The sequence below is a fragment of the Sus scrofa genome, chromosome 12 (assembly GCF_054392235.1).
Source record: "Sus scrofa isolate SSC_HxYL_T2T_F1_AM1 chromosome 12, Sscrofa_HxYL_maternal_Yorkshire_Landrace_v2.0, whole genome shotgun sequence".
Taxonomy (NCBI): Eukaryota; Metazoa; Chordata; class Mammalia; order Artiodactyla; family Suidae; genus Sus; species Sus scrofa.
In genome coordinates, this window is record NC_139394.1 from 22,686,249 (window position 1) to 22,713,288 (window position 27,040).

The 27,040-nt window shown below is 52.9% G+C and overlaps 2 protein-coding genes across 7 annotated transcripts; both read left to right on the forward strand.

Annotated features, from left to right (window-relative positions):
- The first annotated feature begins 1,209 nt into the window (after positions 1-1,209).
- ORMDL3 (ORMDL sphingolipid biosynthesis regulator 3) lies at positions 1,210-7,792 on the forward strand. Of its 4 annotated transcripts, none has more exons than XM_005653921.4 (4): positions 1,210-1,405; positions 4,581-4,780; positions 5,671-5,822; positions 6,228-7,792. In XM_005653921.4, the coding sequence occupies exons 2-4, from the start codon at positions 4,607-4,609 to the stop codon at positions 6,361-6,363; spliced, it is 462 nt and encodes a 153-aa protein (XP_005653978.1). In that variant the 5' UTR covers positions 1,210-1,405; positions 4,581-4,606; the 3' UTR covers positions 6,364-7,792. The 4 variants fall into 4 exon arrangements, with proteins under 4 accessions (XP_005653978.1, XP_003131546.1, XP_084840815.1 ...); XM_003131498.7 differs by having other exon boundaries at positions 1,210-1,330; XM_084984689.1 differs by lacking the exon at positions 1,210-1,405 and adding an exon at positions 1,680-1,879.
- A 965-nt stretch (positions 7,793-8,757) lies between these two features.
- Positions 8,758-26,152, forward strand: GSDMB (gasdermin B). Of its 3 annotated transcripts, XM_005653922.4 has the most exons (11): positions 8,758-8,845; positions 10,252-10,524; positions 16,105-16,276; positions 18,588-18,759; positions 19,892-19,976; positions 20,349-20,384; positions 22,008-22,034; positions 22,796-22,956; positions 23,080-23,218; positions 23,589-23,659; positions 24,133-26,152. In XM_005653922.4, exons 2-11 carry the CDS (start codon positions 10,287-10,289, stop codon positions 24,271-24,273), a joined length of 1,242 nt encoding a protein of 413 aa, XP_005653979.3. In that variant the 5' UTR covers positions 8,758-8,845; positions 10,252-10,286; the 3' UTR covers positions 24,274-26,152. The 3 variants fall into 3 exon arrangements, with proteins under 3 accessions (XP_005653979.3, XP_084840802.1, XP_084840801.1); XM_084984676.1 differs by lacking the exon at positions 19,892-19,976; XM_084984675.1 differs by lacking the exons at positions 8,758-8,845; positions 10,252-10,524 and adding an exon at positions 15,396-15,496.
- Positions 26,153-27,040: the final 888 nt, after the last annotated feature.

Below are 27,040 nucleotides of genomic sequence, written 5' to 3' on the forward strand. Positions count from 1 at the left end.
GAAACTGGCAAAGAGCAGAGCCCTGATCAACTTCAGAGAGGCTGGAAGAATCCCAGAGAAAAGGTGAAGGAGTTAAGCAGGCTCACTTCGGGGAGGGGGGAAAGACTTTTTTTTTTTTTTTTTTTGGTCTTTTCTAGGGCCACTCCCTGGGCATATGGAGGTTCCCAGGCTCAGGGTATAATAGGAGCCGTAGCCGCCCGGCCTACATCAGAACCACAGCAACGTGGGATCCAAGCCGTGTCTGCGGCCTACACCACAGCTCACCACAATGCCGGATCCTTAACCCACTGAGCGAGGCCAGGGATCGAACCCATGTCCTCGTGGATACTAGTTGGGTTTGTTGCCGCTGAGCCACAACAGGAACTCTGTTGAGATACATTCTTTTGAATTTGCACAACCTCAGAGGTAGGTTTACACAGGTGTGGAATCAGAGATTAAGAGATGTTATTGGCCTAGGGTTATGCAGGTGGTGAGGAGTGCCTGATAAGTCTACCTGGTAAATCTGTGCCAGGAGAAACCTGTGCTTTAGCCTTTAGAGCCTGCAGATGTGAAAACTACAGACTAGAGACCCTCCCACCCCAAACCACACAGCTGACTTGGGACTGGGACTCAGGGTTGTAGTTATTCAGCAGGGAGTCTTCCCAAGTCACATGTCCTCTTCCCACATCTAATGTGGTGAAGCCCAGGATGTGGCCGGTCCCAGGCCAGCCCGGGTCAGAGGCAACTGAGCAGGAGACAGTCTGCCCACAGACTGCGTTCTCTACCCGCCAGACTCTTATCCTAAAAAACATCGTGAAAAAACCCGCTTCCAGGAGGGCCCAGCAAGGCAAACAGCTAGGCTAGTCGTTTGACGGAGGGCCAGGGCAGAGGCAGAGAGGTGGAATTGAAAATATCTGACTTGGGGTCAGAATTTCTGGGTTCGGGTCCAGCTTGGGGGCGAGCAGGGACCTATGGCAAGTTACTTAAAACTCCAAGTTTCTTCATCTGCAAAACCCGGCAAGAGTGATTTCCACAGGAGCGCGGATGCCAAGGCAGGAATTGTTATGCGCCAAGGCGATACCATCTGAACTTTGTGACGCGCACGTACTATTAAAAACCTCCGTGCGGCCCCAGCGGCCTGGGCTGGAGCAGGGGAGAAAAACTACAACTCCCAGGAGGCGTCGGGCGGGCAGGCGCTGAGCGGTGACGTAATGGGGGCCGGCGCCGGGCGCTGATTCGGCCCGAGCTGCCAGCGGGGTGGCTGCCGCCGCGGGTTATTACAGCTGCTGGAGCAGCAGCGGCCCCCGCCCCCGGGCACCCCTCCCGGGCCCTCGACGTCCGGCCCCGCACGGTGAGTCCGGAGGAGCGGCCTCCAAGTGGCTTAACCGGGAGCCTCCGGGGGCTAGCAGGCGGGACGGGAAAGAAGGTGGGGGCTGTTAAGGAGGCGTCTGGGACTGGAGGGGTCCCGGACTGGCTGAGCGGAGGTTGAGGGGGTGCATCAGCCGAGAAGGGTGCATCACTCGAAGGGATGGGGAAAAGGGCAAGTGGGGACTGGAGGCCGGGGATGGAGCGTCGAGGAGGAGCGCTCGGGCTGGGGGTGGGGGGCGGGGAGCAGCTGGGCTTTGGGGATAAAGGTTTGGCAGCTTCCAGGGCTGGGTGAACGCGGGGGGTGGGGCTCCAGGCCGGGCCAGGCTCCGAGTGAGAGGTCCCAGGCTGGGGAACGGAGCGGAGGCCCCCCATTTCGGCTTGCAGTCTCACTCAGAAAAACCCCAACAATAGTAAGGACTCCGCCTCCTCGCTTCGCCCTCTCCCCTTGCTAGTTAGGGGTTCGCTGCTGTACTCGACATCTTTCCGTTCCCACTGCCCCCCAGAGTCCCGGAGGCAGGGCCAGAGCTGAGAGGTAAGCGAGCGACGGTAGCCCTCCGGGTTAGGGGGTGGGCAGAATGAGAATGGCATTCTGGCGTGCTGCCAGGGACTCCCCGCTGGGGTCCAGGTTGCAGGCTTGGATGCTTTGTGCTCCTCACCCAGAGAAAGATTTGCTGCCCTGACTTGGGGGAGAGACTCGAAAGTGCTCACCTGGCTGCTGGCACTGTGGCCTTGGCTTAGGTGTCTGACAGGCTGGGCAGGGATATTTGTGTTCAGAGCAAGAGGGGAAGAGAGGGAAGGAGTAGGAAAGAACTACCAGCGAGAAAGTGGTTAACAGAACAGAGTTGCTGCAGGCTCTGGTTTGAGGCAGGTTATGAAACCACATCAGGGACTGACGCGAACAGCCACCTGCCAGCTATGGCAGTAGAACTTTTCAGCCTCAGCTGCTGTATGTACACTTTTCTGTCTTTGCCAGCTTCTCCCCACTTCTCCCGTCTGGGCTGGGGGAAGTTGGTTATTTCACTAATGGAAGTGATATGTAGCCTTAGTCACACAGAAGCCTCAAGAGTGCTTCTTGCTGCCTGTCATTTTCTTAGTTTATTGACCTCATCTGTCTGTTGGGGGTGGGGGGGGGGCGTCTCCTGGGGTATTCTGCTTTCAGGGCATCTAGTGTTTCAGGCTGCAGAAAGAAGCTTCCCTGGGAATCGGTTAAGTCATAGGTCTGAGTCCTTCCTAGAGTCATCAGGCTTTGTTGGATGCCCTGTTACAGCCAGGAAGGAGTATGGGATGATCTGGGACTCAGCAAGGCTCTTGGCGCTCCTGGGCAAAATACCAGGGAGGGCTAGAGGTCTTGCTCGCTACTTTAACAGCCTTGTAGGTCAAGGTTAGGGAGAAGTGGGGGAGGGCAGCGGTTTCTGGTCAGACTCAGGGAACTCTTTCTCTCTCCTTAGTCAGTAGTTAAGTCCTCAGAGCCCTTACTTCTTAGCGAGTTTCCCCCTCTTCCCCCCCCCAACATTCCACCTGGTGGAAGCATTTGCATGGTAGGTGTCCCAAGAGCTGTGTTAGGGTAACTGAAGCCCTAAGCCCTGGGGAGGTAAACAACCGAGCCAGTCCTGGTTTTCTAGTTCCTTGGGTTTCTGTGAGGCCCAATTATCCAGCTTAATGGGTTGAGCTGATGGGCCGCAGGAGCATCACTGCTGCTAGGGTGTGTCCTAGCTGTCGTTTGTCTGTTTGTATGCTGGCAAGGTGTGTTGTGGGTCATGTTTCCCCTGGGGTCTCTAAGTTTGGAGCCGCCTAAGAAGAGAACATCGTTCCCATTATCCCGGAAGTAGGGAACCGATCCTTGAGAATTCCAGCTCCCATGCAGGCTCTTTGATCCCAGCCAGAGATTGAGGGCAGCTGAGCCTGCGGGTGGGTCTGTTGGTTGCAGCAGGGTGAGGGGGGTGGCCTTCTGGGTGCTTCCAGGATCCCCCCATCTGTATCCCCAGGAAAGATGAGGCTGTTACCATGGCAGTGACCTTAGGGTCTTTATCAGGTAGGATCTTCCCTCAGCTAGGGAGGTGAGCCAGTACAAACGTGCCACCTGTTCAAACCTCCTGCTGGTCACAGGGATCCGGGGACAGCTGAGCTCTGGACAAGGGGCTGCTCGTTCCCCTTCTTACCTGCATCCAGGAATGCAGCTGGGCTGCATTGTTTCCTGGGCATCAGGGGCAGCCCTCCTGATTCCTCCTGCTGCAGGGCTTCTGCCCTTGGAGCTGGGCAGGGGAAGGCATGGTGCTAACTCACACCTGGAAACAGGTGCTGGGCAAGGAGGCCAAGGCGAGGACGGGTGGGCAGTGAGGAAAGGGGGTAGGAGCGAGGCCACAGGTGTGGTTTTGTGTCCCTGGGAGAGCTGTGTTGACGTGGGCCCCAGCCACCCGTGGGAGCTGGAGCCATTGGCCGCGTTCTCCCTCCTTGCGTCTCCTCTGGTGGAGAAAAGCGCCCTGCTGGTGTGGCAGCCAAGTGGGTGTCATCACGAGGGTTAGCTGAGTGGCTGCCAAATGGGTAAAACATCTGGACGGGTTGTTTTCATATGACCAAGAAGACGGCTTCCAGGTCTAGGCAAAGGTTGTCTCTAGTCTGTTTTCTCTTTTTCTCTTTCTTTCTACCCACCAGTCCTGCTGGGTCATGACGGGGGGAGACCCAGGATAGGAGCGTTAGGGAAGATGGGCAGAAGTCGTGATCCCCAAATATTTCATCTATCACTCCCTGCTCTCCCCTCCTTTGATTCCTGCTCATGGGGAGGCTGGGGGCCTCAGAGGTGGCAGTGTCCCACATTGGACCCTCCGCGGCGAGATGGGTCCAGCAGGGGACATGCTGAGTGATTCTCAGGGGACAGGCCTCCTCTCTGGTCCCTTGGGCTTTGTGGGAAGAGGGCCCGCTGGAGGATGAGGTTGTGGGATGGGCAGTGGCTTCCCCGCGCTGGGGCTGGATGCTTTCGGATGATCTGGCCACCCAGGCAGTCCCAGTCCCTGGAAAGGCACCGTCCTGATTGGATGATGTGTGGAGCAGCCTGTGTTTATCTCAACCCGGCAGTGGGACCTGAATAGAGTTACGTCTACTTGCTTGAGAATCAAAACAGTAGACGTGCTCAGAGTTTGTGGGGAGGGTAGAGCCTCCCTCCCCGCAGGATCCGAGGGCATGAGGGGGCAGGGAAAGTGGTATGACCTGTCTCACTTGTGCCGCTTGTGCCGCAGAAGAGCAGCAGGAGAGGGGCGGCAGGATGAATGTGGGAACGGCGCACAGCGAGGTGAACCCCAACACGCGGGTGATGAACAGCCGCGGCATCTGGCTGTCCTATGTGCTGGCCATCGGGCTCCTGCACGTCGTGCTGCTCAGCATCCCCTTTGTGAGCGTCCCCGTTGTCTGGACCCTCACCAACCTCATCCACAACATGGTGAGGGCCTGCCTTCGGGTGCCAAGGAGGGGGAGGAGCCCCCCAGACGGGGGCCACATGTCAGGGTGACAACATACCCATCACTAGACCCCAGACCCAGCTTTCTTGTCTCTGCCCCACTCCCCCTTATTGGAACTCAGATGTTGGGAGTTCCTGTGGTGGCTCAGCAGTAATGAACCCAACTAGTATCCATGAGGATGCAGGTTCGATCCCTGGCCCCACTCAGGGGGTTAAGGATCCAGCATTGCCGTGAGCTGTGGTGTAGGCCGGCAGCCGTAGCTCTGATTTGACCCCTGGCCTGGGAACCTCCATTTGCCACAGGTGTGGCCCTAAAAAAAAAAAAGATCTGCAGATGTGTCCACACCTCGAGGATGGGGTGGCTTGTGGGTCTGGAAGATGGGCCATTGAGAGCTGAACTAAGAGCCCCAAAGAGTCTGCAGGCCCCAGGTGCCTAGCCCGGGGCACAAGTACCCCTTTCCCAAGCTCGGATCTCACAGCGTCTTTCCCTCTTGCCCCTCTTTGCTCCCTCACTGCCTGCTCGCTTCCTGGTGCTCTTGGTGGGCAAGCAGGGCACCAGTTCCTTCCTGTCAGCCTGCCCCCTCCCAGCTGGCCCAGGGAGGCTGGCCCTGGGCTGGAGGGGTGGCACCGCCATGCTGGTTGTGTGCCTGCCTCCTCCCCGTGAGTTCTCCTCATGCCAGGCCTGCCCTCTACCTGGTGGGTCCCCTTATTCTCCACCCAGGCTCCTGGCTGCTCCAGCCTGACCTGCGGCCTGACCTGCCCAGCAAAGGGGGCTCTAGATCCCCTGGAGCCTACGTGTGTGGCTCGGGGGGCGGAGCGGAGCTGGAGGGCCTTTGGCCTCTTGTGTCCTCTGACAATACCCTTCGCTCCAGGGCATGTACATCTTCCTGCACACGGTGAAGGGGACACCCTTTGAGACCCCGGACCAGGGCAAGGCAAGGCTGCTGACCCACTGGGAGCAGATGGACTATGGGGTCCAGTTCACGGCGTCTCGGAAATTCCTGACCATCACCCCCATCGTGCTGTGAGTGGCTTGGGTAGAGGAGGATGCCAGCAGGAAGGCCATGGCCTGGGGGACCCTGGGGCCCGCTAGGCTTAAGCCCTCGCCAGGAGCAGGAGGGCAGGGGGCAGGGGGGGAGCATCCCTGGGTCCTTTGCTGGGTACAGGCCTGTGCTTCCCTGGTCCTGGTTGGGGCTTCCTTTCCCCCAGTGCGCTGGGCCCACAGGCCTGGGGGAGAGCCAGGGGCCGAGTCAGCAGGGGCTTCTTTAGAGCCGGGGGAGGGGGGATCTGGCCACCCTGCATCTGTTCTGGGCGTCTTTTCCATACCTCCTCGGCTGTCAGGATTCTCTCCCCCTGCCCCCGCCAGGGAGTGCAGGAGAAGGGGGTCGTCCGGACAGTCTCACGTCTTTCCCTGCCCTTCCCCACCCAGGTACTTCCTCACCAGCTTCTACACCAAGTACGACCAGATCCACTTCATCCTCAACACTGTGTCCCTGATGAGCGTGCTCATCCCCAAGCTGCCCCAGCTCCACGGCGTGCGGATTTTTGGAATCAACAAGTACTGAGGGTGCAGCCCCTTCCCCTGCCCGGGATGGCAGGGAGGGGCAGAAGCCTGTGCCGTGAGGCTGACGATGACGGAAGGAGCCTCTGGGTACCGCCAGGGATGGAGGTGGCGCCTCGGGGCCCCAGTTTCCCCCTCTCTTCCCCCGCTAGCAGACTCGAAGTAGCTTGTAGTGGGTTGGGGCGGGCCCCGCTGGGGCTCTGACCCCTGCGATTTTTTTGATCTTTTCCTTTTGCCTTTTGGATAGAGACCCTGCAGGGTGGTCTTGGAATGGGCTGGGCCGCTGGGCTGGACACAGACCTGCAAGGTTGAGGCAAGAGGCCAGGGAACGCCCCGGCTCCCTTGCTCATCCTCAGACTGCTAAAGCACTTTACCCCCTGTGACGGGGGCAGAGGGGACGGTACAGCTTCTAGTTTGTTTCACTTTAATTCTTAAGTCTTTAGAACGACACTCAGTGCGTGCTTCTATGTATATATATATATGAAAGCAGGTGTGTGACACGCCTCATCCCTCTGGGTAGCGAATCGTCTAAGCCAGGTCAAAGAGCTCCCGTACAGCCCACCCCGGGTACTGGGTGCGAGTGGGGAGGGTGAGGAGAAGGAGAGCAGGGCTGAGTGTGGCTCGCGTGGTCCCAGGGGTGGGGGGGCCAGGGCTGCCGCCATCCTGGCCCTGGTGGAGGTGGGGAGGGGCTTTGGGGCCGGGGTGGGCATGGTGAATTTAGACTTAGAGGAATGGGGCCACATGGCAGCAGGGGTTGGCGTGGGAGGGGTGGGGGAGAGACTCAACCTCATTCTTTGGGAAGCAGTCTGGGAGGGGGGCAGGCCTGGAGGGGTCCTGTACCCATAGCACAGATCGGGTAATAGGAAGGGAGGCTGCTGTGGGTTGGAAGCTCCTGGGTTGGCGTGAGGGGGTGGAGATGGGTGGGAAGGGCCCATGAGTCATGAAAGCACAGGTCCAGTTTGACGCTGTCTCTGCAGTGGTGTGTGGGGCGTGGGGACACTGGGACTGAAACGATGAATGGTGGCCCGTTTGTAACCTCCTGGTGCAGACTGAGGCAGGGCCTCTCGTGTGACATGCACATCGGGGGCCATCAGGCCACATCCCAGACAGGGTTGCTGGGCTGCAGAGTCCTGCACGGTCCCTGGAGGAGCAGGGAGTGATGGGAGCGACCTCACGGTGCTCCCAGCTCAGGCTGAGGAGGTGGCTGGGCTCTGACTGGGGTCTGTGCTCCTTCTGAGGTGTGGGTGCCAGGGCCTCGGGGGAAGTGGGGGAGGTCACCGGCCCTATTTTCAGCCTCCTGGTCCCCCCAACCCCCACCCCATGTATCATAGGGAACTTTCACCTCAAAATCTTTCTAAGCAAAGTGTGAATAGGATTTTTACTCCCTTTGTACAGTATTCTGAGAAACGCAAATAAAGGACCGTGTGTTCCTATTTCCCCAGAGTCTGGCCTCTGCTTCCTGGAGGGCCCTGGGGGAGGGGGCAAGGGTGAGGGCAGGGCGGGTGCATCAGTGGATGGAGGGGGCTACCTGGGACTGCTGCCCCCAGCAGAGCAAGCTGGAGGGGCTGTGGGGAAACTGGCAGAGGCAGCAAGCCAGCCAGCCAGCGAGCAGCGTTCTGCTTGGGGCTTGGCCTGGCTGTTCCCCAGACAGAACTGATGTCTCTGGGCTCCACCGGCTGGCTGAGCCAGGCCAGGCTGGCAGAGGGATGGATAGCTTGTGCCACGGCCTGGGAGGGCATCGGTTCGGCAATGGCTTCACTAAGAAGCCAGAGGCCCAAGGGCTGCCCAGTCCTTTCCTCTGAATCCCTCCCCTGCCTCACTTCCTTTCTATAAGGGCTGCATCTCCTCCTGGCCTTTGTGTCTTTAGAGGAATCTTCCTGCTTCCTCCTCCCCGCCCCAAGCAGGAGTACCAGGGGCAGAGGACTTACTCAGTCTCACATGGCTGGAAGAGGGAGGGGTCCTTCCAGTGTGTTCCGGGCACTGTCATCTGTGTGAATATGTCTACTTCGCACCTGCTCCCTGGGTCCCTCCTTGGTTTTGTTTTTCTTTTTAGGGCTGCACCTGTGGCATATGCAAGTTCCCAGGTTAGGGGGTTGAATCAGAGTTGCAGCTGCTGGCCTACACCACAGCCACTGCCATATGGGATCTGAGCCGCATCTGTGACCTACGCTGAGCTTGAGGCAACACTGGATTCTCAACCCACTGAGCAAGGCCAGGGGTCGAACCTGCAACCTCACGGACACTCTTTTGGGTTCTTAATCTGCTGAGCCACAACAAGAACGCCTTCTGCTGGGTTTCTTACCTTTGGCCTCTCTGCCTCCAGCCCAGCCTCAATTTGGCTTATCAAAAACCTTGAGAGGCGGGGCACCTAGCTTTCCAGTTTTTTTTTTTTTTTTTCATTTCCACATTATAGCTTCCTGAGACAGTGGCCAGGAACTGTGCAGAGAGATCTGACACAGAGGGGATTCGGACAACCTCCAGTTTTGGTGAGTTGCTGAGGACAGAAAAGAGGTTGGGTGGCCCCTGAGCTGGACCTGGGGGTCCTGGGCCCTGCCTTTCCATCACCCAGAAGAATTCCTAGGTTGGGAGTGAGTTGGGAGTCGGCCACCATGATGGGGGCAGGGACAGAGAGGGGAGCATGGGTGAGTAAGGGCCTGGGCTGGCCAGAAAGGACTTGGGGGAGGCGGCCAGGAAGCTTGTGAGGGGTGGCCTGGCCCTAGGAGTGAGGCAAAGGAGTCTAAAGAAAGGGAAAGCGATCTCAAAAGGAAGGAGTTGTAGAGTGATTGATGGAAGGAGAGAGAATAGGAGCTGGAGGAAAGAGAGCCCAGAGGGTCCAGCGGGGTGAGGACATAGCTGTTGCTGGAGCTCCTGTCGTGGCTCAGCAGTAATGAACCGGACTAGTATCCATGAGGACGGGGGTTCGATCCCTGGCCCCACTCAGTGGGTTAAGGATCCAGCATTGCCGTGAGCTGTGGTATAGGTCGCAGACATGGCTTGGATCCCACGTCGCTGTGGCATAGGTAGGCCAGCAGTTACAGCTCTGCTTCAACTCCTAGCCTAGGAACTTCCATATGCCTCAGGTGTGGCCCTAAAAAGACAAAAAAAAGAAAAAAAAAAAAAAAAGAGCTGCTGCTTAGAGGTATTGAACTGGCGATGGGCCTACAGAGGGTCCCACAGGGCAGGTGCCGTGGAGGCTACAGGCAGACCAGGAGAGGGTGAAGGGGTGAGTGGGTAGGAGGAGATGCCCCAGGTGGGGTTTTGGGGTTCATTTTATTTTACCAAGTGTGAGGAGACCCTTCAGAACGTGACTAGAAACTGAGGTGACAGGACTTGGGGGTGGGGGGCACTCTCCAGGGCGCCCAGCTCCAAGCCACTCTTGTACTTTCTCTTTCCTTCTGAGGCCAATGTATCACTGGAAAATGGTGGGTGGGGCCACCCATTCTGCTGCCTTGCAGAAAAGGAAGGGAGGGAAGCCCAGCAGTCAGAACCCAGGGGAGAAGTGATCTGTTGGGGTCCATAACGTGAGGTCTGGCAGCCAGGCCCCTTGCCTCTTCCTAGGAGAGAGACTGGCTGGGGGCTGGCTGGGGTTGCTGGGCCTGCCTCCCCACCTGTCAGGCCCCTCTGAGCAAGGGGGCATCTCTGCTGTGGAAGCTGCAGAAAACAGGTCTCAGTTTCCTACGGGGCCATCAGCGCTCCGTCTTTCCTCCAGAAGGGTTCCACGAGGGCCAGAGGGGAACCTGAGTGGGTAGGGAACACCACACCCTCCAGAAACAGGGAAGGCAAATCATTGCAAGTTCGGGTGGTCCTAGAACTTCTGGCTCATGCTTGACCCCCAGGCTGCCAAAGATAGAAGGTGAAAAAACCTGAACCTGTATCCCCTTCCCCTCAACAGAAATTGGCATCCTTTCCCCAGTTGGCCCAGGCACAATGCCCAAGGAGTTTGAGGCAGCCACAAGAGCTGTAGTCCGAGAGGTGGATCCTCAGGGGGATTGGATTGCCGTCCGAAGCCTCACTGATGCTGACAGATTCCACTGCCTCTACCTGGTGAAGAAGAAGAAACGGTTCTTTGGCCACCAGTACGACAAGGCAGACCTTAGCCTACTGGACATCCTGGAGGTGCAGGAGGGTGACGAGCTCTTTGATAAGCTGGTGTCTGGGCTCCAAGGTCAGTACCAAATGGCTGAGAGACGTTGTCAACTCCTACCCAACCCGACTCTCAACTCCCCATTGCGATCCACTAAGTCAACTAGTCAGCAAAGAAACGGTGGAGGAGTTCCTGTTGTGGTGCAGCAGTTAATGAATCTGACCAGGAACCATGAGGTTTCGGGTTTGATCCCTGGCCTTGCTCAGTGGCTTAAGGATCCGGCGTTGCTGTGAGCTGTGGTGTAGGTCGCAGACATGGCTCGGATCCCATGTTGCTATGGCTCTGGCATAGGCTGGTGGCTACAGCTCCGATTAGACCCCTAGCCTGGGAACCTCCATATGCCGAGGGAGCGGCCCTAGAAAAGGCAAAAAGATAAAAAAGACCAAAAAAAAAAAAAAAAAAAAAAAGACGCTGTGGAGTTCATACGTATGCGTCCATACACCTCAATTTAAGCAATGTGCACAAGAGGAATTCCTATTGTGGCTCAGAAGGGTTAAGAATTTGACAAGTATCCATGAAGATGTGGGTTCGATCCCTGGCCTCGATCAGGCACTGCTGCAAGTTACAGTGTCGGTCACAGGTGCAGCTCAGATCCGGCATTGCTGTGGCTGTGGCAGGCGGGCAGCTGCAGCTCCAATTGGACCCCCAGCCTGGGAAGTTTCATATGCCATAGATGCAGCCCTAAAAAGAAAAACGATAAAAAACTGTATGGAAGATCTGCATGAGGAAAAGGGAAAAGGAATCATGGAAATTTCTTTTCTTTTTTTTTTTTTTCTTTTTTAGGGCTGCACCTGCAGCATATGGACGTTCCCAGACTATGGGAAGCTTGATCCCAGCGAGGCCAGGGACTGACCCCTCATCCTCATGGATACTAGTTGGATTCTTAACCCACTGAGACACAACAGTGGGAAACATTTTTATGGGAAACGCTTCCTAAATAGTCTTCTTTAGTAGTTTTTCCCCTTTGTGAATAGTTCACCTTAATTTATTAATTGTCTTTTTAGGGCCGCTCCCGAGGCATATGGAGGTTCCCAGGCTAGGGGTCGAATCAGAGCTATAGCTGCTGGCCTACACCACAGCCACAGCAACGTGGGATCCATGCCGCATCTGGGATCTACAGCACAGTTCATGTCAACGCTGGATCTCTAACCCACTGTGCAAGGCCAGGGATCGAACCTATGTCCTCATGGATGCTAGTCAGATTTGTTTGTGCTGTGCTATGGTGGGAACTCCTTAATTCTCTTTTAAATTAGCAGAAGTCTTCTCATGTGTTTATGTTTATCATTTAAATGGGTAAATAAAGGGAGGTTGTTTGCTTAGTGACTAAGAAAGGACTCAGGCTAGAGCTGGGGGCATCTCACTTCTTTTTTTTTTTTTTTTTTTTTTTTTTTTGTCTTTTTGCTATTTCTTGGGCCACTCCCTCGGCACATGGAGGTTCCCAGGCTAGGGGTTGAATCAGAGCTACAGCCGCCGCCCTACGCCAGAGCCACAGCAACACGGGATCCGAGCCTCGTCTGCAACCTACACCACAGCTCACGGCATCGCTGGGTCATTAACCCACTGATCAAGGCCAGGGATCAAACCTGCAACCTCATGGTTCCCAGTTGGATTCGTTAGCCACTGAGCCACAACGGGAACTCCATAGCCTGGCTCTGCCTCTAACCATTTGTGTGACCTCTGGACAAGTTGCTTTATCTAAGTTTGTTTGCTCATCTATCAACTGGAGAAGACTGTTGCAAACATCAAATGATATAAATTTTGTAAATCATTTACCACTGTGTCTGCACAGAGGGAGCTTTTCATAGATGCTCGCCCCAGTCACTCTGCTGCTGGCGGTTATTATTCCTTCCTGTCCCCTGGAGATCTTGACTGAAATGGGAAGTTGCTGGTGAGCACAACTCCCTCAGGGCTCCTTAGCAGAGGAGTCTGTTCCATCCCCCTGCATCCAAGCTCAGCGATTCCTGGGGTTCTGGCGGTTTCAGAAGCCCCAGGGTAGGTGTTGATGAACACTCACTTGGAGACTTATTTCAGCATTTCATGCCCCCCCCACCCACCCCCCGCTCCGGTGAGGAGTTTTATAGCTCAGACGTCCCTGGCAAAGTCCTTTTGGGTCTCACCCAGAGATGGAAAACACTTCTACCACCACCACTGTACAGGTTTACAGCTCCTGCCATGTGCCAAGCGCTGCTGTTAATATGGCCAAGAAGGTGCCTAGATTACCCAGAGGTGGGGGCTTTTCCACAAGTGGAGTTTATTTTATTTTTTGCTTTTTAGGGCCGCACCCATGGCATAGGGAGGTACCCCGGCTGGGGGTTACATTGGAGCTACAGCGGTCACCACAGGTCATGGCAACGCTGGATCCTTAACCCACTGAGCCAGGCCAGGAATCAAACCTGCAACCTCCTGGTTACTAGTTGGATTCGTTTCTGCTGAGCCACAGTGGGAACTCCCCACAAGTGGAGTTTAACTAAGCAAGGCAGGGCCTTTAGGAAAATTTCAGCTTAGCATTTTTCAGGCTCTGAGTCAATTCTCTAAAAAAGAGAATTGCCCAGAGTCAAAATACTAAATGCCAGGTCTCAAAAAAAAAAAAAAAAAAAAAAAAATCAGTTGGCCAAACAAGTTCACTGAAAACAGAGAAAAACTCTAAACCCACTAGGATGTTTTGCAATGATCATATAACTCCCCAGGGGCCGGGGCAAAGTTTAGGTATGGAAAAACTAATTTGATTAAGTCAGTTAATTTCCTTTCAGGCAAAGTTTCTTTGCATAAAAACTTCAGAGGCAAAGGTGAAACTTAAAAACTTGAAAAAAAAAATCCTTAAGAATGAGGTGAACTGGTAATTTAAATTGATTTTCAGCAACTTGGCCTGCTCTCTTTTCGAATGGATTATTATTTTTTCAACTATATGTTCAGTTTGGTGTGCATAGGTGTTTTTGTTTGCTTTTTGTTTTTGCTTTTTGGCTGCACCCGCAGCATATGGAAGTTCCCTGGGTAGGACTGAATCTGAGCCTCAGCTGTGACCTACATCACAGCTGTGGCAATACGGGAACCTTAACCCACTGTGCCAGGCTAGGGATCCAACCTGTGCCTCTGCAGTGACCTGAGCTGCTGCAGTCAGATCCTTTATCCGCTGTGCCACAGCAGGAACTCCTACATAGGTGTTTTTTTTTTTGTTGTTTTTTTTTTTTTTTTTTTTATAACTGAAGTCCTTTATTCAGATTCCCTTAAGTTTATTTTTTTAATTTATTTTATTTTTTTATCTTTTGTCTTTTTAGGGCCGCACCCGCAGCATATGGAGGTTCCCAGGCTAGGGGTCTAATCGGAGCTGTAGCCGCTGGCCTACACCACAGCTCATGGCAACGCCAGATCCTTAACCCACTGAGCAAGGCCAGGGGTTGAACCCCCAACCTCATGGTTCCTAGTCAGATTTGTTTCCGCTGCTCCACGAGGGGAACTCCAGATTTCCTTAGTTTTTATCTAGTGTCTTTTTTTTTTTTTCCCTCTATTCCAGGATCCCATCCAGGACACCCTGTTACATTTCGTTGTCATGTCCCCTTAGGCTCCTCTTGACTGTGACAATATTTCAGACTTTCCTTTGTGTGCATGTGTGCGTTTTGTATTTGTTTTTGTCTTTTTTTAGGGCTGCACTCTTGGCATATGGAGGTTCCCAGGCTAGGGGTCGAATTGGAGCTACAGCTGCTGTCCTACACCACAGCCCCAGCCACGCTGGATCTGAGCCATGTCTGTGACCTACACTACAGCTCATGGCAACACCGGATCCTTGACCCACTGAGCAACTCCAGGGATCAAACCTGTGTCCTCATGGGTACTAGTCGGATGGGTTACCGCTGAGCCACAACAGGAACTTCCAGACTATCCTTGTTTTTGATGGCTTTGACAGTTTTAGGTAATACTGCTCAGCCCGTTGGAGGTTGCCCCTATACTGGAATTTGATGCTTTCCTCTCGTGGTTAGACCTAGGTCATGGGTTTGGGGGAGGAAGACTGCAGAGGTCAAGGGCCGTTCACATCGCATCATGTCAAGGCTACGTACTATGAACTTGACTTATCACTATGGAAGTTGACCTTGGTCTCCTGACTGAGGTAGTGCCTGGCAGCTTCCTCCACTGTAGAGTTACTCTTTTCCCCTGCCCCTCTCCACACTGTCGTCTTCGTATGCATAAGCTGTGATATTTCTTTCTCTCTGATAAAATATACACACACTTGTATGTTTCTCAAGAAACAGTGGGTCACAGGAGTTCCCATCGTGGCTCAGTGGTTAACGAATCCGACTAGGAACCATGAGGTTGTGGGTTTGATTCCTGCCCTTGCTCAGTGGGTTGAGGATCCGGCATTGCCGTGAGCTGTGGTGTAGGTTGCAGACGCAGCTCGGATCCCGAGTTGCTGTGGCTGTGGTGTAGGCCGGCAGCTACAGCTGCCATTAGAACCTCAGCCTGGGAATCTCCATATGCCATGGGGGCGGCCCTAGAAAAGACCAAAAAAAAAAATGAATAAATAAAAAGAAAAAGAAACAGTGGGTTTCAGGCACTCTTTCTAGGGCTGACATGTTTCCACGAGTTTGGAAATGCATTTTTTTTTCCTCTGGAAATCCATCCCTGCCTCTAAAATCCAACCGTAGAAACTCTCCCTCCTCTGTAGGTTCAGACCTGGGAGGTGTGAGAGAAAGGCGCTCAGCCGGGCGGCACCTCCACACCTGCTCCACTAACTCCGGGGCAGCAACTGAGTTGGGATCCAGGCCCTTACGCAAGGCCTTATGTAAGGCCAGGCAGAGTCCACACGGGTGGGCAACTTTCCAGAGTTGCCTCATTTTACACCGGCACAGTTCACATAAACCCAGAGACTGAACTCTGCATAATTTTTATTTCCCAATCTTCGGGGGGCGGGGGAGGGCACTGAGTCTTTCGCTTTACTTCTTATCTCATTCTAGCCTCTCAGAGAATTAAATAGGATGAGCTTACATCTTTTGAGCATTTTGTAAGTGTACCAGGCACTTTTTTTGTTTGTTTTGTTTTGTTTTTGTTTTTGTCTTTTTAGGGCCGCACCCACAGCATATGGAAATTCCCCGGGCTAGAATTGGAGCTGTAGCTGCTGGCCTATACCACAGCCACAGCAACAGAGGATCCGAGCTGCATCTGTGATCTACACCACAGCTCATGGTATCACTGGATCCTTAACCCACTGATCGAGGCCAGGGATCAAACCCCGGTCCTCATGGGTGCCAGTTGGGTTTGTTACTGCTGAGCCACAGTGGGAACTCCCCAGGCGCTTGTTAAGTGCTTCACTGCCTTGTTAGTTAATTTCCACAAGCACAGGAAGTAGGTACTGCTCCTATTCTCCTATGGGGAGGAAACAGATTTAGAGGTTTAGGGACTTATTCAAGGTCATTTGGTAAGAAGGTGGCAGAGTGGGTTCCAACCACAATGACTCCTGGTGAGAAGGGTATTGTCTGGGGAGCCACAGCTGGAAGACGTCCTCAGAAGGGGCGGCGATCACGGAGGGGAGCCCAGGACAGGGCGCCCCAGGCAGGGTTTCCGAGAGGTCTTGGGTCAGCCTCTGTGTGATGTTTACCCTTCTCTTTCTAGACCATAAGGCTCCGTTCCGAGTTACAGACAACGTGGATTCAAAGGGAGGTTTGACAGTGAAATTACCTGAAAACATGATGTTTGAAGTGGCCACCTACAGGTCCAGGAAGTGCAACGCTGAGGTCTCGGGGTCCCGGACACCCAGGCAACTCCTGGCTGCCCTTGAGAACACGTGAGGCTGGATGTGGGCAGCAGTGGGGAAGGAGGGAAGGAGAAGCCCATTTGGGGCCCCAAGGGCATCTGAGGTGGGGGGTCCCCGGCTGGTGCAGCCTCTTGCTCCCTACACCCAGCACTTCCCCAGCCCATTCCTTTCACTCAAGCATGTCCTTCTTGCTCCATATTCAGGTCTTTTTTTGAAGCTTTTTTTTTTTTTTTTTTTTTGCTTTTTAAGGCCACACCTGAGGCATATGGAAGTTCCCAGGCTAGGGGCTGAATTGGAGCTACAGCTGATGGCCTACCCCACAGCCCCGGCAACATGGGATCCAAGCCATGTCTGCAACTTACACCACAGCTCATGGCAACGCTGGATCCTTAACCCACTGAGCAAGGCCAGGGATCAAACCCATGTCCTCGTGGATGCTAGACAGGTTCATTACCACTGAGCTACAGCGGGAACTCCCAGGTCTTTTATCTGGTGTCTTTTTTTTTTTTTTTTCCTGTTCCAGGATCCCATCCAGGACACCATGTTACTTTTAGTTGTCATGTCCCCTTAGGCTCCTCTTGGCTGTGACAATATCTTACGCTTTCCTTGTTTTCGATGGCTTTGACAAGTTTAGGTAATACCATTCAGGCCCATTGTAAGTGCCCTCCTCTCTTCCCTCGCCTTCTCATTTTTCCAGCATCAGCCTCTGGGAACCCTTCTTCTGATGCCTCCAATTCACTCACTTCCTTGCTAGACTCTAGGGTGATTGGCTACTCTGGCTTGGACCCAAACCAACTGGTTTCAAGAGGCCGCTCTCCCCTGTTTTCCTACACCGTTGCCCAAATCTGTATTTGCACTCCGTCTTGCAGCAAGCCAGCGGTTTCCCGGTCCCCTCTCTCTCACTGCACCAAGGACAGCTTGTGCCCAGGAACTGACTTGACTAACCTGTTTCTCCCAGCACACACTACTCAGTAAGAGAGCTCCAGTGAAGCACAGGGAACATTTCCTGCCCAGGAAGTGCCACCACCCCTCCCCTCCAGGGTGGCACCAATCAAGTGCCACAGAGGTTCTGATAGCGAAGGGCGTGGTCCTTCCAAGGGACTTAGAGGATGTCACCAGCCTTCCCCCTCCAGTCCTGTTGTTGTTGGTATTGGATTTTCTTCCTGAGCTGGTGGTGTGTTAGACAGTGTGGATGGCTCAGGGTGAGGGGCCCCGCCCGCCCGGCTGGCTCTTCCTGAGCTGGGGGCGGGGGGCGGGGGGGGGAAATGCCTTCACTTTTTCCTTTTCAATTAAAAACCAAAAGGCTGGCGTTCCTGATGTGGCTCAGTGGTAACGAACCTGATTAGTTTCCATGAGGACGCAGGTTCAATCCCTGGCCTCACTCAGGGGGTTAAGGATCCGGCATTGCAGATGCGGCTCGGATCTGATGTGGCTGTGGCTGTGGTGTAGGCCGGCAGCTGGAGCTCTGATTGGACCCCTAGCCTGGGAACTTCCAAATGCCGTGGGTGCGGCCCTAAAAAGACAAAAACAAACAAATAACCAAACAATCCCCAAAAGGCTTACGGTGAAATTTTACTGGTCCTCTGGCCTCTCCCTGCTACCATAGCACAGCTGGTGAGGGACCTTTGGAGTTTTTCTAAGGGAAATCATTTTTTTCTAGAATGCTCATTGTGTGGCGGTGTTTATAGGTTGTGGGGAGGTTGCTGGCTAAGCAGAGGAAGGTCAGAATTGCCAAGGCTGTAGGTCTTTCTTGCGGGTCTTTGGGTCACCAATAACCGAAGTTGCATCAGGCTGTTTTATGTCGCAGCTTGAACCTCCTTATGGAATCGGAGATGCCTCCTGCACCGCAAGGGTGGATCCTGCGGCCAGGCCCCAGAGACCCAAGCGGGGAGCTGGAGCCCCTTCTCAGAGAAGAGGGTGTTGTGGGCCGGGGGGATGCCTATCTCAGGGCCCCGGGAAGGGCATCAGCTTTGGTCTCATACAGACCAGGGTTTGCATCCCCGCTGTGTACTCAGTAGCTGCGTGAACTACGACCGTTCAGGACCTTTCTCTAAGCCTCTTATGACAAATGGATGCAGTCCCGCCTACATCCTAGGGTTGGGGTGAGGGTTAAGTGAAATGACAGGTGACATATTCATAGAACTGGCACACTGGAATCTTCCAGACCTGCAGATTTCCCTGCCCACTGCCCCCGTGGGTGAAGTGAACTGTGCTGGGGCTGCCGTGTTCCTCGGTTTTCCAGCCTCAGAAATGCTTAATCTCACATAGGAACTCGCTGGTGGAGAGGGAGGAGCGTCCTTGGGAGGGAGTGGGCTTCTCATTCCCCCTTGACTCCCTCCAGGAAGCTGAAGCGTAAACTGCCCGATTCGTTCCAATCGATCCGAGCAATGAGAGAAGACCTGTATCTGGTGACAGAAACCCTGACGACGACAAAGACTGAAACCCTGGAAAGCGAACAAGGATGTGTTATTCAGCTCCTGGTGGATTGTTTGGGTTTCCGATACAGACGCAAGGTTGGGGTCCTGGGAGGCGGGGACTCTGGGAGAGCCCACGTGGCTCAGAGCTGCAGGATAGGGGGGATGCCAGCCCAGATGCCAGGCTCATCAGCCCTTTCTTTCCACCTCTCCCAGCGGTTTGCGTGCTCCTTGGCCTTCTTACAACTTCTCTTCTTGCCCCAAGGAAAGTGCAGGTGGCATCACTAACTCTCTGCCTAGTTACTCTCTAGGGATGTTCTGTTTTCATTTGCTTCATGGCGCTTCCCATGCTTCATAACTACTCGGGTGTTTTTTGCTTGTTCCTCATCTGCCTTCCTTTCTAGGAGGCGGGAGGGCAGGAGCCACAACGCTTGGAACAAAACAGCCATGTTTTGTCCTCAGTAAATATTTATTGAATGAGGAGTTCCCATCGTGGCACAGCGGAAACGAATCCGACTAGGAACCATGAGGTTGCCGGTTCGATCCCTGGCCTCGCTCAGTGGGTTAAGGGTCCGGCATTGCCGTGAGCTGTGGTGTAGGTCGCAGACGCGGCTCGGATCTGGCATTGCTGTGGCTCTGGCGTAGGCTGGCAGCAACAGCTCCGATTAGACCTCTAACCTGGGACCCTCCATAGGCTGTGGGTGCGGCCCTCAAAAGACAAAAAAAAGGAGTTCCCGTCGTGGCGCAGTGGTTAATGAATCCGACTAGGAACCATGAGGTTGCGGGTTCGGTCCCTGCCCTTGCTCAGTGGGTTAACGATCCGGCGTTGCCGTGAGCTGTGGTGTAGGTTGCAGACGCGGCTCGGATCCTGCGTTGCTGTGGCTCAGGCGTAGGCCGGTGGCTACAGCTCCGACTCAACCCCTAGCCTGGGAACCTCCATATGCCGCGGGAGCGGCCCAAGAAATAGCAACAACAACAACAACAAAAAGACAAAAGACAAAAAAAAAAAAAAAAAAATTTGTTGAATGCAGTGGAAACGACATGAGCTCTGGGCTTAAATTCAGGTCCAAGTTTCAGCCCTGCTGCTATGAAACAGGCCCATCCACCGACCCTCTCGGAGCCTCGGTTCTCTCATCCATAAAATGAGGATGAAAACATGCACCTCCCAGGATGGTTTGGGGGGTCAGGCGAGATAACTAGGGATCAATCAACATGAGCTCTTTTTTCCCAGCGTCAAAAGGCGGTGACCGTCCCCCCTGGGACAGTCCTGGGCTATCGCCTAAAGCAGCTCGTCTTCCCCAACGAGGAGAGCATGAGTAAGGGAAGCCTGGTGGGGCGGTGGGGCTGGGGCTGGAGGCTGGGGGTCCTTTTAGCCAGGCTCTGTGTCAACCAGGAGGGGCCCTGGTGTGATCAAAGGTTGGGGGGAGTTCCCCTGGGAAGGAGGGTGGAGGGTCCTTGCTCAGACGCCACCAACCCAGGATTGGCCCCAGCCTGACACTAACTCTCCCTAGAGGTATTAACTCTCTCTCCCGGTATTTTTACAAATTTTTTTTTTTTTTTTTTGGTAGGGGGAAGAGTGGGAAGATTGGGGAGAAACTAGAAGAGGAACTTGCAGAGAGAGAACTGAGCTTTCTGATAACTGCTTTTTTTTTTTTTCTCTCTCTCCCTCTCTCCTTTAACTGGTTTAGATATTATTTCTGAAAAAACAAAATCCTTTCCACACGGTGAGTGAGCTTCTGGGCCTTCTGTTCATTCCAGTATGGGCAAGGGTACTATTTTTATTCATTTATTTATTGTATTTTGCTTTCTAGGGCTGCACCCGCGGCATATGGAAGTTCCTGGGTTACGGGTTGAATTGGAGCTGCAGCTGCCGGCCCACACCACAGCCACAATCACAGCAATGTGGGATCCAAGTTGCATCTGTGATCCACACCAAAGCTCACGGCAACGCTGGATCCGTAACTCTGTTCGAGGCCAGGGATCGAACCTGCATCCTCATGGATACTAGTTGGATACTTAATCTGCTGAGCCACAACAGGAACTCCCAAGCGTACTAGTTTTAAAAAAGAGGATATCAAATGGCCTGGAATTACAGACTTGTTAGTGCTGAGAATGTAATGGAACTCACCCACGTGGGAACTATGGTAAGGGCAGGAGAAAAATCTGCCTATGGAAGTGGGTTGGATTGCATGTTGGCCTAGGGTTTCCAGGCTCCTTGCTCTATGTAGGTCAGTGTGCTGGATCCTGGGCTCAGAACCCTAAGAAGGCTTGTTGGCCTGGGAAGCACAATGGAGCTGCTCAGCCAGTTCTGACAGAATAGCACCAGCTGGGAAAGGAGCACTGGACTGGGACTCAGATGGTCTAAGGGTCTAGTCCTGGCCCTGCCATCCACTAGCTCCATAGCCTTTTGAGCTATGATTATACCAACTTTAAAATGAACTAGCAACTTCCATATGCCACGGGTGCGGCCCTAAAAAGACAAAAAAAAAAAAAATTTTTTTTAAATTAAATGAATTAGGATTAGTCTAGAAGATCCCTATCATTCAGAATGTGGCTTCCTCTGGAATTTCAGAGTCTTTCCCTGAATCCTATAACGGCTGTACTGCCAAGAGGTCTTGTGAAGGCGTAGAGAGAGGTCTAGATGGGGTAGAAAATTCCAGGAAAATGTCTGGAAGTCGTAGAAGTTGCAGGTTCAGTCTTGGCAAAGTCTTGCTAGCTCCAAAGAGACTCCTTGTCACTGTAAAGTGCCGTAACAGGAGTTCCCGTTGTGGTGCAGTGGAAACGAATTCGACTAGTACCCATGAAGACTCGGGTTCCATCCCTGGCCTCACTCAGTGGGTCGGGGAATCTGGCGTTGCCATGAGCTGTGGCGTAGGTTGCAGATGTGGCTCAGATCCTACATTGCTGTGGCTGTGGTGTAGGCCGGCAGCTGTAGCTCTGATTCTAGCCTGGGAACCTCCATATGCCGCGGGTGTGGCCCTTAAAAAAAAAAAAAAGCAAATAAAAATAAAGTGCCATAACTGAGGAGTCAGGGGATAGATTCCACTTCCTGCCCCAATCCAAATTTGCGGAGTGGCTGAGGGCTCAGTGCACCCTCTCTGGGCTTTCATTTCTCCTTCGATCCTGTAGGCGCCATCCTCTGGCTGCCTGTTTCTGAGGATGCAGGAAGGGTCTGCAAATAGAGCGCTTTGTCATTTACACACAGTGATGGGGAGGGAGGCTCCCTGGCATAGACAGTGAGGGCTCAGGGTCCAGATATGAAAACTTCCACCACTGGGGAAAGAACGTCCACAGTGGGGTGGAAGGGACCTGAAGGCTCTCTGAGATCATTCTTCCTCTCTTTGCAGAGAAAGATGGTGGTGCATCTTGCTTAGGTAAGGATGGGAGGCAGCTGAGTTCGGGGTAGCTGCACTCCTCACCCTCGAGCCCTCTGGCCTCAAGGTGTGCAGCTCGGGTGGGGTAGCTGAGAGAGAGAGAGAGAGAGAGAGAGAGAGAGAGAGAGTGTGTGTGTGTGTGTGTGTGTTTGTGTGTGTGTGTGTGGTAGTGGGGTGTGTTGGGAGGAGGATAGAGCAGCGCTCACAGCAAATTTCAAATTTAGAGGTTACATCCGACTTTAAACACAGTGATTCTCATTGATCATACATAGACATCACCTGGGGCTTACTTTAAAATTAGTGATTCCTGAATCCCACCTCCAGAAACTTCCGATTTAATTGATCTGAGGGTGTGGCCTGGTGTGGGCGTCAGGATTTTTAATTCCTCCCCAGGTGAATCGCATGCACAGTGAAGGCTGTGAACCACTGTTCTAACTTCTTTCAAACCCTCACCACTCCTTTTGCAGTCCAAAGACTGCACTTTGAATGGCAAGGACTAAGTAAGCTTGGATTTCCTAGAGGTAGAGAAGAATTGGGGGTTGGTGCTAGGCTGGGGGAGGGTGGAAGGGTGTCATTGGGAGGCAATGACGGTGGGGGTCTGGGAAGAAGGATGCTTCATTTTACAGGAAAAGACTAACGAAGGGAAGATGCGGGGAGGTGGTCTCTAGAAGAAAGACCGACAAAGGATGGGGTCTCCAGGGCCCTTGGTAATGGAGCTTGCTGGGCTGGGTAGGTTGGGTTCCTAATTTCTGCCTCTACAGGGAAGTCCTTGAGTTTGGAGGGTTCCAGAAGCATGAAGGAGAAGGTGCAGGACCTGGTGAGGGTCCTCCAGGATCTGACGGAGAAGGAGCAAAAATGGGTGCTGAGCTGCCTCACTAAGTGCCTCACTGAGGATGAACAGCTCCGGGATCTACAGCAAAGAGTAAGAGGCCCATGGAGGACCCAGGGCAGAGAGGGAAGGCGGCCTGTGGGGAGGGCAGCGGACTCGCTGAAGATCACCTGCTGCAGCGGGACGGGGCTCATCTCCCTCGACTTCTGGCTCCAGGTGTCTGAGGTCCAGTGCTCCGGAGAGCTACGGATGGAGGGCCCAGCAGATCCTCTCATAAGCAGCCTTTTTAACACAGCTGGGATCTTGGTAGAGGCGCGCGTGGAAGCCCTGTGGGATGTCCTGGATGCCTTGGAGGGTGAGGAGGGCTCTGGACGTCGGCTGGGGTGGAGGAGATGCTGCGGGGCCTGTGTGGAATCAAATCTTGGGAGGAAAGGGGTATACGTTGTCTCTTACATCTTCTGAGGCATAGACCCTCGCATCCCAGAAACCGGCTGTCTTTCCCAGTCCAGGGACTGAGCGGCTGCCTCCTCTGCCCTGCGGCTCAGTCCATGACCTCCTGCAGGCTACAAGGAAGGAGAGAGCCCATTTGGAATAACCTCCATCCAGCACGCCTGGGGGCTCTCCGGAACCTTCTGTGATGCTTGCCCCAGGTCCGATCACACCGTGAAACCGTGTCCTACTATGTGCCCCTCCTCTCTGCCAACCACCCTCTTTTTTGCCCCCAGAGTTGTCTGAGGAGCGGCGGTTTGTGGCTGAGGCCCTAGAAAACAGGACCCTGCCCCTGCTGAAGGGCGAGGTAAGATAGCCTGGGCTGAGGGCCCAGGTCTCAAGGCCCATAGAATTGAAGGCCCAGGCTCTCGAGGGATCCAGAAGTCCCGGGGACCAGTCCCTTCCTACTTCATAGTCCTCTGTCAGCTCAGGTCTATGCAGCTGCTTTGCTGCAATGCCCTGGACATACAGTTTCCAGGACAATTTGGGATGGGCTTTGTAGGTTCTGTTGCTTGCCTATGGGGCAAGAGAGGGGGTGGAAAATTGTTAGTCCTGGGAGGTCAGTGGCCCCCATCTAGAGGGCCAACACTGATTGGCAGCTCCTGTTGATACATGGGGTGCATGAGGCTCTCCGGGCTCCGCACGAAAGGGCTGAAAGGGCGCCATGATGGATTACTGCATCTGCCATGGGCTCAGGATTCAGGAGTGTGGCCAGGTATTTGCCACTTCTGGCATATTTCCTTGTCCCTAGCTTTTACAGTCTGGGTGATTTCCTTCCAGATGGAGTCTATCCTGGAGCAGAACCTGGGTGAGAAGCTGGGTGATGAGGGCTTTGACCCCGAGGCACGAACTCTCTGGGCCCTCTACGTGGTTGTCTCCATCCTGCTGCAGCTGGAGAAGCCTACCTCTGTGTCTTCCTAACACGCTGGTAGCTCTTTAACCATGCTCCCCACAAGCCCCTGGGTGGTCTTCGCCCCGGTCTATCCTCGCCATCCCGCTTCCCAGTCACCAGAACAATGTCTTTAAAACAAGCCGCTGGCTGGTTTTTGAGACACCCCATTTTTTGAGATCATGTCCAAAAATCAGCCTGGATTGTATGCATGACCTTCTGATTAAAAGTGGCAGTTTGACCATATTAGTTTCCTCTCCCTCTTGCCATCTCACCAAGTGACAGTAAAGCGATGGAACATATAGAAACCCACAAGGATAAAGGGAATTAGGCAGCAGATAAGGGATTTCAACACATCTTTGGAAGCAAGAAAGCAATGAGAGGAGTGCAAGCCAGGAGGCGTGGGAAGGGGTGTGGAGGAGGTAGGAGATTGCTGGTTTCCATCATAAGCCTTTTAGTTCTAGTTAATATGCATATATCTTAAGACGATGTAATTAAAAGAAAAAACGCTTGTAAAGCATTTCAGATATTTCTCAAAGTCGAAAGTAAAGGTACCCTGTGATCTCCCTTTTCCCTCTAATATAGACGCTGTTAACGTATGGGGGGAGGTGAACATTTTCCTATGGAGCAGTTTTAAAAATGGAGATTTATACATGAAGCCAGGATGATATAACATTTGTTTCTAACTTTTGAATTAGGGTGATTTTGCCTTTAAATCTGTGGAAATATTATATGCAGCAGGAACTCTCGTATGGGCGGCTGGAGTGTAGATTGGTCCACCACTTTGGTGGATACTGTCAAACGGTTTTCCAAAGCTGAGCATATGCCTATGACTCAGCAGCTCCACTTCCTCAGGATATACCCAAGAGAAATGAGTCCGCATATTCACCACAAGACTTGCATGTACAAAAATGCTAAAATAAGAGCCCCAAGCTTGAAAACTCTTCAAATGTCCAACATTAGGATGGATATATATATACTGTGTTATATTTAGGCAATAAAAGAGAGCAAATTACTGCTACATGTAACAAACATAACATGGATCGTTCTCACAGACATAATGCTGAGCAAACGAAGCCAACACAAAACCATGTATTTAATTTGGGTCCTCTGAGAAGTAGGTGCCAAAATGCAACCAGACAGGCCAGAGACTTATTAAGGGAAAAGCCTGGGAAGATGAAAGGGAGAGGGAGTAGGAATAGGCTTGACAAACCTTCAAATCCCAATGCAGGTCTAAAACTTGTGAGAGGAGGGAAGGAGGGAAAGACTGAGGAGGAAGAGTCTCCGATGGCAGCACGGCGTGGGGGGGTCTCAGCCAAGCCCATCTGGGCAGAGGGGGTCTGCCGGAGGCCTCCCCATCAGGCAGGATGGCCAGGCTCCAGTGTCTCCTGCTCAGTCTTTGGGTGGGAGCAGCCCAGGGGCGCTGCGGCGCAGGAGGCGGAGCCACCGGGGAGGGGGCGGGCTAGAGGCTCTCCATCAATTCTGCTTCCCACACACAGCAGGTTCTCCTAAAGAACACGTGGGTGGTACCTTCCATGGCCACCGGGATGCTGCGTGGTTCCACCTACCTGAGCCTCAAGAGCAGGCCAACCTAAGCAATGCTGGTGGAAGTCCAAAGAGTGGTTACCTTAGGGGGACGGTATTGATTAGGGAGCGGCACGAGGGAATCTTATGGAAATATATAAAGATTCATTGAGCTGTGAGAAGTCAGAGTAGTGGTTATCACAGTGGGGGCGGTCGTGCCTGGGAAGGGGCCTGAGGGAATGTTCTGGGGCCCTGGAAATATTTTATATTTTGATCTGCATGATAGCTGCATGGATGTTTATATGTGTACATATTGATTAAGCTAAACAATTAAGATCTGCACACTTTACTGTGAGTTTTTACCTCAATAAAAATAATTTAAAAACATGTATATGAAAACATATTTGAAAAGCACAGAGAAATATGAACAAATTAAGTAAAAGTTTCCTCTCAAACCCTTAACCTTATAATGCAGTCCCACTTCCTCAAGAGTCACATTAACCGTTTTAGTTTTTCTTTTTGTTTCTATTACAACTTATTTGTTTTTTAGGGCCACACCGATGGCATATGAAAGTTCCCAGGCTAGGGACCTTCTACCACCATCATTTAGTTTTGCTTGTTTTTCACTTCATTTACATGAAATTATATACGACGTACCTTTTCAAAAACCTTTTTTATTGATGTATAATATACTTACTGTAAAATATACTGATCTTAAGTGTTAGCTACAGCTGCCGGCCTACACCACAGCCACAGCAATGCCAGATCTGAGCCACATCTGCGACCTACACCATGGCCCATGGCAACGCCAGATTCTTAACCCACAGAGCAAGGCCAGGGATCGAACCCACATCCTCATGGATACTAGTCAGGTTTGTTAACCACTGAACCATGAAAGGAACTCCCACAACTTGATTTATCAATTTTAGATAGTATTTATTGACTCCTCAGTATTAAGGATGAATACTGTGAAAAAAAAGACACTGAACAAGAAGTTCAAAGTGGGAAGAGTGCTATAAAAATACAGGGTGCTATAAGAGTGGTTAATAAAAGTTAACGGGGTGGGTCCCTCTCACCTCCGACACTGTCTCTTTTCCTTTTCTTTAAACTCTGCTTCCAGCCACGCCAAACTATTGGTCTTTTATTTGAACACGTCACGTCCTTTTGTTGTTGTGTTTTTCATTAAAATGATTTTCTTTTTTTAAAATTTTCTTTATCATTATTATTATTTTGCTTTTTGGGGGCACACCTGCATCATATGGGAAGTTCCCAGGT